Source organism: Pogona vitticeps, chromosome 1 (assembly GCF_051106095.1).
Source record: "Pogona vitticeps strain Pit_001003342236 chromosome 1, PviZW2.1, whole genome shotgun sequence".
In the NCBI taxonomy this organism is placed as follows: Eukaryota; Metazoa; Chordata; class Lepidosauria; order Squamata; family Agamidae; genus Pogona; species Pogona vitticeps.
The window spans coordinates 222,393,614-222,406,849 of NC_135783.1; the positions used below are offsets into that span (position 1 = coordinate 222,393,614).

At 38.9% G+C, this 13,236-nt stretch overlaps 1 protein-coding gene across 5 annotated transcripts in view; it reads left to right on the forward strand.

Annotated features, from left to right (window-relative positions):
- The window catches only part of LRP1B (LDL receptor related protein 1B), a 1,166,776-nt gene that overhangs the window by 1,060,725 nt on the left and 92,815 nt on the right, over positions 1–13,236 (forward strand). For all 5 annotated transcript variants that reach the window (XM_072983887.2, XM_078376975.1, XM_078376977.1 and 2 more), the window contains exons 64-68: positions 1,874–1,990; positions 6,368–6,487; positions 9,033–9,152; positions 10,397–10,513; positions 12,624–12,730. In XM_072983887.2, the coding sequence (XP_072839988.2) occupies positions 1,874–1,990; positions 6,368–6,487; positions 9,033–9,152; positions 10,397–10,513; positions 12,624–12,730 (581 nt within the window). The remainder of the gene's footprint in view (positions 1–1,873; positions 1,991–6,367; positions 6,488–9,032; positions 9,153–10,396; positions 10,514–12,623; positions 12,731–13,236) is intronic.

The following is a 13,236-nucleotide window of genomic DNA, read 5'->3' on the forward strand; positions in this document are numbered from 1 at the left end:
GGCAAGTGGGGACAGAACACTGCAACAAGGATAGATTGAAAATATCCGTAAAAACTCCAGCTAATTCTAAGCATGCATAAAAGAAAAAAACACACAATTGTGAACAGTAAGGTTTACTTCTGATTAGGCATACTGTAAATACAGTGGTGCCTCGCATAGCGATTGCTTCGTATAACGATGAAATTGCTTCGCGATGAAGATTTTGCAATCGCCTTTGCGATCGCTTTCCAATGTTCCCTATGGGGGAATTTCACTTTGCGATGATCGGTTACCTATGGGGAACCGATCATGGCAAAGCAATGCTTTTTTAAACAGCTGATCGGCGCTGCAAGCAAGGCTTTTTAAACAGCTGATCAGTGCTGCACTACCCCCCCAGAGCTCCTGCATAAATAGGGGATAGCAGGAGGGGGGAGCGGGGGCGCTCCGGATTGGCACCTCGGAAGGAGGGAGGGAAGGAGGGGCGAAGGGCCTGGCCCCAATCCCCGCGTGCACCCCTGGGGTGCTGAGCCAGAGAGCAGTCACGGTGGGAGGCGCTGCAAAGGAGGAGGCGCCCACCAGGGACCGGGATCAGGGCGGCAGCGGCTGGATGGGGTGGCGCGCCAGAGACCCCCTTCTCGCCCTGTCTGCACCCCGCCAAGGAGACTGGGCATCCGGGGTTGTCTGGCTGGTGGTGGGTGGCGCGCCCCTTCCCGCACTGGGTGGCTGCCTGCCTCCGAGCCCTCCTCCCACCACTCGCCATCCAAGGAGGCCGGGTGTCTCCTGGGCTGACTAGCTGGCTGGCAAATGCCGGGTGGATGGCGTGCCCCTTGCCGCCCCGGGCGGCTGCCTCCGAGCCCTTGCTCGCCAGAGAAAGACCCTCCGGCCCGCCCATCTGTGCCCTGGGACAGCCCCGCCAAGGAGGCCAGGCATCATCCAGGGCTGGCTGGTTGGCTGGCTGGCGGTGCTTTGGCATGATCGGTTCCCTGCTTGGGGAACCGATCATTGCAAAGCCATGCTTTTTTAACAGCTGATCGGCGGTTTCAAAATGGCCGCCCGCTGTTTTCTGGGACAGATTCCTCGCTTAACAGGCAGCAAAAATGGCTGCGCTATTTCTTCCATAGATGTCTGGAACTTTGCTAGCAATTTTGGAGTTTGTTAGATTCTACTATGTAAATAAAAAAAAGCAGTTTTAGTTATTTGCTTCACCAAAGTCATCCTTATTTCATCTAGTACTGTTTCTTCTTTTATCTTGATGATTCTTATGCTATATGTGTGTCAGTGTATCCGCAGAGGTATACATAATATTTACTGGTGTATTAAGTGATACACAGTGCAATCCAATATATGTTTACTCAGAAATGAATTCCACTTAATTCAGTGGGGCTTACTCCCTGGTATCTGTGTGAAGGGTTTCATCCATCAGTGCAGTAATTATGTTGCTCTTTGCATTGCCCTATAGCCTCTAAAAATATGAAATAGCACTATTTAATGTTAAGAGAAATTCTGTTTCATGACAATTAGCTTGCTCTTTATGCTGCAGTATCACATAATTGTGGCAAAGTGGTGATGTGAGTTTGTAACAAAATGATCTGGCTGAAACTTTTTATTTCATTTCAACTAAGAGGAATTATATTTAATTGACTCACTAAGAAAAAGATTAACAATTTAGAATATCTCGGTTACTACTGATAGCTAGCTTGTTTTAATAATTGCGAGGTAAAGATATACTTTTTTAATTGCAAGATGTGTTTGTTTATTTAGGTATTTGATTAAAAACCACCATATATTAATTGCTAAAAACTTTTTGTCATGGTATGGAAACTTGAATGTTGGAAAGTCAATTTCATTTTATTGGCACCATATGCAACTGTTCAACACTTACTTCTTTCTCCAGCTGAATTTAAATGTCAACCAGGCCGTTTTCAATGTGGAACTGGACTCTGTGTTTTACCAGCCTTCATATGTGATGGAGAAAATGACTGTGGAGACAACTCAGATGAACTGAATTGTGGTAGGTCATTATTTGGCATAAAAGAAAAGGGGAAAAAATCCTAAGAATCTGATCCTGTGGTCTGCTGTGCAGCTACATTTTGGTAAGGTGTCCGTTATTGGGTTCCAGTCACATTGTTCTCCTGTAGAATAGTAAGAGTACTTGCTGTCCCCTGCAAAGCAGGCAGTTTGCCTTCACTTGACTAGCATGAGGACAGTCTTGAAATGCAGAAGCATTGTTCAGGGGGTTTCACATTATATGGGAAGAATGAAGGCACTAACATCCTAGCACAATGTTCCAAAGGTTATACAAATCCCCATTTGATACAACACAATTCTGGCATATTCTCAGTCCAGTATTAAGGTAGGGATGACCACTTCCACTATCCTCTTTTTGCTTTGCGGCAAGGTGTCTGGCAATAAATGTTAGACAAATTTGATCTAAACAAAGAACAGAAAGGGTAGGAAATATTTCATTTGCTGAGATTTTATATGAGACATGCCACTCAAGATTCTGCGCCCATAGTTTGTGGCTTCTTCAGACTCCTTGGAAAGATTGTGCACCCAGCACAGACAGATTGTACAAGTTTCTCCAATCATGTTTTCTGTAGTCTGTATAAAATATACTGTACTTTGTGTCAAACTCCTGTGCCTCTGAAAAACAAGTATTTTTAACCCCTCATGAAGCTTAGCATTCACACTAAGTGGAATTTGGCAGGCTGATTGACTCATAAAGAATGCATAAAAAACAAACAATCCATCCAGTGCTACTCCCTTTTGTACGATACAACCATTATCACATTTTCATACTGTACATTTTGCAGGATGGTGTAAAAACCACTCTAACAAGCATGGAAATTCCCATTGAGATCAGCCTTTCTCAAATTTCTCTCACATTGAGGAAAAAGGTTTTTTCATTTATCAGACAAGAAAATCTGTCTCTCAGAAGGGCTGACATCTGAGCAAAACATTTCTCACAAGTCTAACATTTGTATGGTTTCTCTCCTATCGATCAGCTGCCAGAGTTTTCTCCCAGAATTATTCAAAAGAGGGTCTTTTGTATTTTTTTAGCTGATTATAAAAATCACTAATGTGGTCAGCATAAACAGATCTAAAACAACTGTTGCCCAAATGTGCATTAAAATCTCCAAGTAATATTGTTTGGGCTCGGGAGAATTTAGTTTCAAGATCATATATATACATTTCCAAGTCATACCAACAATGTTCATAATAGAAAGGGGAAGAGTAGGGGGTAATATAGACATTCACAATAAAGGTTTCCCTATCTTTAAAAGTCAGAAAAATAGCCATTGCAATAGGTCTTAAAGGTAGTAGCAATAGAGCCATACAGACCACTGAGGTATATATCATACAAGCCAGCCCTCGATTTTGGGCAGCCTTTAGCTGCAGGGGGAGTGGCAGTAAGAGTATATGAGATGAACCCATTTAATATCAGCTCAGTTAAGGACCAGGTCTCCTGGATAAAGATGATATCAAAGCTTTCCATAAATTGTAGAAATACTGTACTGGATTTTGAATTTTGTTTGACCAGCCAGACACATTCCATGAAATACATTTTGGACATTGCTCGCTCTGGCTCCTAGATTCTCAATTTGAGGTAGGATATTCCACTGAAGATTCTAGATCAGGCATTGAACTTGTTGTTGAGAGATGGGGCTGATCCACAAGTAACAGCGATGATGGAATTAAAGTTTGCTATTATCCAAAGGGAAGAGAAACCTCGGGTTTTGTCAAGCTCATAGGAGATGAACAGTCATGTGAAACTGAGGTATTACAATCTGAGCTAGGGTATATCTGAGGCTCTAAGCAGGGATTAAATAACAGAATGTGGTTTAGAATAAGAGTTTCAAGTGGAGTAGTACTGATGTTGTTATTTTCTCCACAGACATCATTTGCTTTTGACACATCTAAATTCTTAGAGTTGGGCTTGGGTGGAAGAAATGTCTCAATCTGGTTTGTGGTAGGTTAAGGGTTTTGTAAAGGTTGAGGTTGAAGTTGGTTTGTCATATCCTTGAGCAAATATTCCCTTTGCGGGGGAGGATTGAGCGACCCAGGAACGAGGCACTTCTTTTGAGTGGCCTTCATGTGATCCTTTAGCACAGTCTCAAAATTCTGTGCCTACTACTAAAAGTATCTGTTGACCTGCCAAAGTTGTCAAATAACAAAAAAATTAGAAATCATATTCCTCAGGGAGGCTCTGGGAAATTCATTGTGGTACATACTGCTTGCTTTTCTTTGAAAGAAACAGAAGGCTTTATAGCACTTAATTATCCTGTAAAGGAACACTGGTTGTACTCAGAATTTCACTAGTGCATCATTCCAAACTCTTGTGGAAACTCAGACTTCATTCTTGTGCAGTAGAACACAAACTTTTTCATATATCATTATAATTTTCTTATGCTACCGGTTACTCTCCTAAACAAGATATCTATTCCATAAGATACATGGAATCAAAGGAAATATAACCAAGATTAAGGATGCTAAGAAATCAAGAGGGAAATATATTACTTAACCAGAATTAAATAAAAAGAAGATGGAAGCAGTATACTGAAGAACTGTATGGGAGAAATGCAAGAATGACATATTCCCTCAAACAAGGATACTGTGGTGAAAGTACCATTCTAAAAGCAAAGTAAACATCATTCTCCAAGCACATGGAAGAAACAAATCAGCAGTAGTAAACTGTACACCAGTAGAACTATTTCAATCTAAAGAGATTTGTCAACAAATATAGAAAACTAAACAATGTCCCACAGACTGGAAATGCTTTATATACAATATACAAAGAAGATGTGAAGGAGTGCAGTATTTACAGAAATTTTGTGTTAATTTTTCATGCAAGCAGAGTCATGCTCAAGATTTTGCAACAAAGATTTTAGATAGATAGATAGATAGATAGATAGATAGATAGATAGATAGATAGATAGATAGAGAGAGAGAGAGAGAGAGAGAGAGAGAGAGAGAGAGAGAGAGAGAGAGAGGGAGGGAGGGAGGGAGGGAGGGAGGGAGGGAGAAATATGCCAGATATTCATGTTGGAATCAGAATAGTGAGAGGAAAAAATGGACCTCTATTTACATAAAGCCTTTGACAATTAGATTATGAAAAGCTTTGGATCATTCTAAAAGAAATGGGTTTGCTGCAAAATTTGATTGACCCCATGCATAACCAGTGGTCAAGACAAAAGGCTACTGGTAGGATAGAATATGGAGAAACAGAATGCTTTGAGATTGGCAAAGGTTGTACTTTATCTCCCTATGGTTAGGCAGATAAATAATACAGAAAGCTGGATTGAGTTCAGGTGAAAGAGAAGTGAAGACTATTGGAAGATACATCATTAATTTAAGATACACAAATGACACTATTTTTTATAAGAGAAAACAGCAATGGATAGAAATGACTATGACAGTCAAACAAGAAAATGAAAAACAGCATTAGAGTTGAACATTAAGAAGACAAAAATTGTAACTACAGAAGAATTATATAACTTTAATCTTGATAGTCATCACTCCAAATGGAGGCTGCACCAGAAAAAAAAATCAGAAAAAGGCTGAGACTCAAAAGGGCATTTATGAAGGAACTAGAAAAGAGATCCTCAAAAATAAGGGTATGTCCCTGGAAACAAAAGCAAAAATCATCCATATTATGGTTTTCTTAGTTATGTGTATGGATGTGAAAGCTGATAGGGGAAATATATTCATTCAAAATCTGGTGCTAGGGGAGAGTTTTTAAAGTTACCATGGTTCAAAAGTGGGGGAGTAAGTAGGTTCTAGATCAGATTGAGTCTGAACAGCCATGAGAAACTAAAGAAATAAGTTGAAGGCTATCATGTTCTGGGTACTAATGAGAAAACAAGACTCACTGGAAAAGACAATAATGATGAAGAAAAGCAGCAGGAAAAGAGGAAGAGTGAATATGGGATGGATTTATTCAGTAAAGGAATCACAGTGTTTATCTTGCAAGACCTGAGAAGAGCTATTGATGATCAGCCCTACTGGACATTCTTAATTCATAGGGTCACCATAAGTTGGAAGTGACTTCATGGCACATCTCAATAAGAGCAAGCTTTTACACCTCTTCTTTTTCTAGTAGAACACAGAAGAGCTGCAGAATAATGCCTTTTGTTCTTTTATTACAGTATTAGGTAGTATGGATATGATACACAGTGTGTGTCAGAGAGAGATAATGATACAGGGGTGGATGGATGGATGGATGGATGGATGGATGGATGGATGGATGGATGGATGGATGGATGGATGGATGGATGGATGGATGGATGGATGGATGGATGGATGGACAACAATAAAAGATAAAAATAATAACCCAGTTAAATCACATCAAATCAGAATGTGTTTAGACAGTTGTTGGTTTTTCCTCCAGATACACATGTTTGCTTGTCAGGACAATTCAAATGCACGAAGAATCAGAAGTGTATTCCAATAAATCTAAGGTGTAATGGACAGGATGATTGTGGTGATGAAGAAGATGAAAAGGATTGCCGTAAGTAGTTCTGATACTCATGGGGTAACTCCAAAATCTCATGATGAAACTTAGCCATAAAAAGGTTATTTTATAGATGGATCCCTGCTTTTGAGAGTATATCCACACAACACATCTACAGCTCTTTAGGTCCACTTTAACTGCCATAACTCTCTCCTACAGAACTCTGGGATTTGGGACAGATTGGAAATTCTCTGCCAGTAGTTCAAGGAGTGCAATAGAGAGGTATCTGGCAGAAAATTCAAAAGTCCTCATTGAGCGACAGCTCTGAGGATTCCATAAGATAGAGCCAAGGCAGTTAAAATGGAATCAAATGTGCAGTTTAAATATACCGTAAAACAAAAAGCACAAGTGTTGTCACTTTCAAAAACTTGAAAAAGCATACACTGAAGTGGACCTTCAAGTAGGCTGAGATTTATCTCATTATGGGGTGGAAAAAGTGAGATAATAAGATATTTATTTATTTATTTATTTTATTTATATCCCGCCTATCTAGTCAATAGACCACTCTAGGCGGCTCACAACAGGGGTACAACAATAACTGTTACACAGGAATCAAGTTATCCAGGCTCATAGATAAATTTAGAGTCTGTAATAGAAGAGAGATAATATGGGATAAAAACCTACTGGTGTTCAGGCAAGGTTTGTATAACTGTGCAGCTAATTGACAAAAGTGATGGGATGTATCTCAGTCATGTGACTGGTCACAGGCATAACCAGCCAACAGTATAATCAAGATTGGGGTATTCACATTCGTATACAAATACCCCCACGTAGGTGGACATAATAAGGGTCCAGCCCCCTGGGGCCAGACTGTCCACTCACCTTCCGCTGTTGCTGGGGGCTCCACGCTCCCTTCCTGTTGCTCTGGAGGTCACGGTCTGCGAGCCACTCTTTGACCTTGCAGCAAGGCTCATCCTTCCACCTCCTGCCAGGAGTGGCTCGCAGACCGTATACAAACACGAATGCCCCCATCTCTAGCAAAATATATCTTGGCATCCCATCAACTGACCGCAGTTAGCCACAGCAATTTATGAAAACTGTTCATGAACAGCAGTATGATTCTGGAGAGAGAGAGAGGGAGAGAGAGAGAACATTTATTGGTGTATGAGAGGGTCTTAACTTATGTTCCTAAAAGTACATTTGTGCTTTTAACACATTTATATCAGTATTTTTTCATTTGAAGCAATTAAAAATAAACCGTTGAGAGAACTGAAAGGAATCAAACGACCAGACATCTATAGGGCTAAATCCTACTCTTTGTCCTAGCCCGAGTAAACCCATGGAGAGAATAGGGTTTAGTAAGTCAACACTTACGAATGCAAACTGCAACACAATTTGTTGTGGTAAAAAGGGTACAGAATGTAAGAGAAAAATATCTATATGAACATCTGGAAATATCTGTGATCAAGAGGATATGTTTTATTTAGGTATGCATATTGGAAACAAAAACTGCTTCAAAATGGCAACCCTGTGACAGCAAATAAAATGTAAATAAAATGTGTGGTTTTGATGTCTTTGGCTAGCTAGTAGCAACATTATTGGAGGTTTTAAGCTCATGGACATTGTGTTAGACACAATGGTGAACAGGGATTTCTGGAACATTCTAACCATTCCTGGTACCAGATTTCAGATTGTATCTGGATTAGTATGTGATGTGTGGCTTCACTTGTATTGTACAGTTTTGTAACTTCTGCCATCCTTCATTTTTCTTGTTTTTGTTCCAATGGAAATGAAGGGTTGTTTCTTATGAAAAAAAAAGCCAAAAAGGAAGGGGGGAAAGACTAAAGCAGGCTTGAAGGGATTTCTCCTAATTGAGTGAGTGTATAAAAGAATGACAGATGAGATTCTGTAAATGTGTAAATTAATGGGAGAGAAAAGAACTCTAATTTTGCAAATGCACTGATGGAGCCTATGACTAGGTAGGAACTGAACATGGATCACAGCAGAAAGCACAATGAAATGCCCTTTCATGATGCCATGACAGTAAGAAAAGTGTAAATTATGTTTTGAGGATGGTTATGAGAGTAATCGAAAATAAAATATATCCTATCTATTACCATGATATCTATTCTGGGGAGACGCAGAATAGCAAATAAAATAACAAAGATGAAAACGCTTTTTCTTTATAGGAAGAGAAACATACTGAGGCTTTTCAGTTCAGAAAAAAATTAGGGAATATGAGAGTTGCTTATTAAATAATGGTGAAAAAATTGATTACCCTCAGAATAGTACAGCATCAATTATGTTAATTGAGCCTATAATTAGAACTGTTTTGTTCTTGCTTGCTTGCTTATTTATTTATTTATTTAATCTGCAAAATAGCAAAAACTTTCCAGATTATGATGTAAAAATATTCCGAAGCTGATATTTATATTTTCACTTTTATGCATTAAATAATGGCACTGTCATCATGTACAAATACTAAGGCATTTGTAAAAAGCATTTTGCAATGTTTAGAGTAAACAGGTCTGATTATTTAAACTAGAAGTTCTGAATGCTAGCAAGCGGGCTCTGTATTTAAAGTAACATATTTTCTTTAAAGCGGAAAACAGCTGTTCTCCTGACCATTTTCAGTGTAAAACCACAAAACACTGTATTTCAAAACTGTGGGTATGTGATGAGGATCCAGATTGTGCAGATGGGTCTGATGAAGCCAACTGTGGTAAGTGTCCTGTAATCTAATAATGAACCCAGTTCTCCAAGGGTATGTTTTTATTAGCCAAAGCAGCACCATTTACCCCAAAATCTGTCATGATATTTGGGGAAACCTTGGTTTTGTAAATATACCAAAACACTTGGGAGAAAACTCTAAGGACAGAAGGTGGGGTAAGCAGCCTGGTGAACCATTTCCTCTGTGCTCCAGAAATAGTTCTGTGAAGACTGAGCATGCTCAAAGACCCTGAATACTATCTAGCTCTTGGGGAACAGTGGGGAGGTGGAAAAGAATGCTGAAAAGGGACGTGGCTGGCTGGAACCCTAAATATGACATTGCAACCAATCTTGCAGCACCACTTCTATCAAACTCCCACCCTCCGGCTGTGCAACCAGAAACCGAAACCACTGAGCTATCTAACTTGAATTTTTATTGCATACCTTTTATGTTGCTTGTATAAAACTCAAACATTGGCCAAAATCCTGTTGTTTAGCATAGTAAATCGCACTACAGTAGGCTTACTGAATGAATGGGGAGTTAGTGAGTCAACTCCTCCATGAAGGCATTGATTCAAATGGGCCTACATAAAACTGCAACTTACTATGTTAAGGTAAGTTGCAGTTAGAATAGGACCATTTGAATCAATGGAACTTACAGAAAAATTTACTCACCAAACTCTCATAGATGCAGTGAGCCTAACTCTAGTGTAATTTACTAAGCTAAGCAATGCAGTTTGGGCCATTGTCTTTTAAAATGTCATAAAAGATGTAACTTGAGGCCAATATTCAGTGCAGTCAGAGGACATTGCAGATCTTATTAGGTCTTTCTGCCCTATTTCTTAAATACCTCTTCAGGCACCTCGTTAATCCTGAGTAGATGGATTCCCAAGATTTTCAGTGAACTGAATTATTCCAGGATTCATCAAGATTGTCTTAATGTTCAGTACATCCTAAGTACACAGAAAAACTATTCTAGAAAATGAGAGAAATATTTTTAAGAGTACCAGAAAATATCTTGCCATCATAGAGGTGAGGAGAATATCTTTGCCATTTCTCACAATCTTGCACAAGAATAAGACACATGAGCAATTACACCCCTAGTTGTAATCTGCTACATAGGTAGCAGAAAATTAACTTCATCCTTTTAGCAGTGAAAAATGGGACAGTGCTGTAGCTGGTATTTCAGGATGCATTTTTCACAGCTCTAAACTACATTACAGCATGAGAATAAATAAACAATCATTTCTGTTACAGATAAAAAGACTTGTGGGCCTAATGAATACCAGTGTAAAAACAGCAACTGCATTCCAGATCACTGGAGATGTGACAGTCAAAATGATTGTGGTGACAATTCTGATGAAGAAAACTGCAGTAAGTTCTGGCCGGGATCCTTCCATTCAGGCATTGGTTCAACACTTCATGGCACTTATACGAGGAGATCCCATATTTTCTTATATAAGCAGAAGCCCCTCTGGTTTAAATGGATGTGCTCTGTGATCTCAGCTCCCTCAGCAGAGGTTTCAGTAGAACTGTGCTGGCAGTGTTATGCTCTACCATCGTTCAACTAGATTGTGGTCGTACTCTGCGGTTGGTTTTATGAACCCTTCTATAAGAACAGGGATTATTTTCTTTAGTCATACTTTCTATTCTTTTCTAAAATCTATCTTTGGAAAACATTGAGTCACGAGTGGCCAATAATATCCAGAATGAAACCAACTGAACACAGAATGAATTCAAATAAGTTACAAAGATATTTCTAGGCTTCTTCGGCTTATCAGTTAGGCTTCTGCAGAAACTGCAAGGCCAGTATCCTGTTCAGTACCTGCCCATCTGAATTCCAACTGCAGAGGCTGCCACAGTGTCTGATCACACATGGCCAGGTTTTCACCAGATCATTACAGCAGCTTCCGCCACTGGAGCTCTGCATATGTGTAAATACTGATGGTGGCCCAAGTGTTTCTGTTGCTCTGCTAGCAGTTACACAGGCACCAGCAAAAAATAAGCACAGCTATTATAAGCAGCACCTAGATGAATGAAGTTACAATGAGATTCTTGATGTCTGGTGAAGCAAATTTGATCCATGTAACCTCACACTGAAATAAAATGGTTGGTCAATAAAGTTCTACAATATTTATTTTCCTTGTTTCTCCCTTTCTTTGGCCAACATTTCATTCTGCTGTTTGCCAGAGCAAAATGGCAATTAAGAAATCATCTGTTGTATAAGAGATCAGGTAAATCTCTAATCTGTAGAACTGTTTGTCACAATGTTATTTCAAAGTGTGTAAAATATTACAAATCATATGAGTATTTAAGATGATAATAAATTGTAGACCTTGCAACATGTGTGACTACAAATGAAGTGGAATACGAAAAGCTGTCTTTCAAATTTCTGAAGCTGGAGGCAGAGCGAGGTCTATGTGTCTAGTGATCCTCTCTTCTTCTCTTCCTGTCTCTACATCTAAGGTCTCCTCCAGATCTGCTCCAAAGAGTTCTTTGTCTTTTGAACCAGATTTTTTTTTTGAAAAGGGCATAGTTATTGTATCCACATTGTCAACTACAGAGGCAGATGCTGGCAGAGATAGGTCTGTAGGAAACTGTGACTAGATATGTTTGAAGTGCTGTACTTATGAAAAAGGATCTGAATAGGACCTTTTCTTTTTCCTTCCCCTTCCTAACTTGTCTTTGCATGAGAGTGCCCTGCAATATGGCAATAATGATATATTAGGGAGAGGATTATGCATGTTTCTTCTTCCTCACTGCTTTCCTAGAATATTTACTTTCTTGTTCACCGTTTTTCACAATTTTGTTTCTAGCAGTTATAGCATTATTCATAGGAGCTGTGGGGAAAGTTTGCTAGCAAGTCTGTATTTCTGAATTGGGTGGGCTGGGGACCCTCCAGTTTAGCATTTACAATAAAGTGTTTGATAATTTTGCAGTGCCATAATAAAGCTCTGCACAATTTCGTATGTCAGACATAAATACTTAATAAGCAATTCTTTCCATACTTGTGCGAGATATGCATAATAAGCAAGATATATTTATTCCCATTTGCTACTCAAAACTGCAAGATGTCATCTCAAAGCATCAAATTGTTGACAAAATATTAAAGAAAGAAAAGTTCTAAAACTTTTAAAATCAAAACATTTACCTAGATTCTAGAAACATTTTGATTGGTGGAGAGTCTGTATTGATATGCGAGAGTGTAATATTGTTTATCAGTGGTTTTCACATTTGCCATGTACTGATTCCAAGGATAAACAATGGAAAATCTTTTCTAATGTCAGATGATAAGGAGAGAGGGCACAAAAAAAAAGAACACAAACATAGCAATAAAAATCCTGTATTAAAAGGGGAATAGCCAACATTGCTGTATCATGGATCTTTTTACCAGAAAGTAGAGTTTAAGATAAAAAAACAAAAAGAGGTGTTCACTAAATTTTGAAGGAGAAAGACTCTGAAAAGCATTTTTTGTTCTTTTCAGAACCACAGACATGCACTCAGAAAGACTTTCATTGCTCAAATGGAGACTGTCTGTCTGCAAGATTCTGGTGTGATGGCGACTATGATTGTGCAGATGGCTCAGATGAGGTAAACTTGTCTAAATGATGTATTTTGATATTTACTGAACCTACCTGAAGATACAGAAGGACAGAATCAAATGTCTTTTCTCCCTTGCTGCACAAAATATGCTTGGACTTAAATGCAAAAATTAAAACATGTAAGCTCAAAACAGGTGATCAGCATTCTGTATAACATCTGGGATCCATCCTAAGATCTGGACTTGCAAATATTGGATTAAAAAAAAGAAATAACTGCTATGGAAACAGCTATTTAAGTATTGCTCTCTGCCTTGGGTAATGTTATTTGATAGATTAGACTCAAATACATATATGCATACTTACAGATGCAATTATACATAATTCTATGTAATTATACATAATCATAGTGTACTTTATTAAAAACAAAAGAAAAATGTGAAATTGTGTGGTATGCTAGTAAAGTACAAGGCTACCAGCTAAGTTCCAAAGCAGAAGTAATGCATAATTAAGCCAGGGCTTCATCACTTTTCAAGCGCCGAACACAGTCGCAAAGAA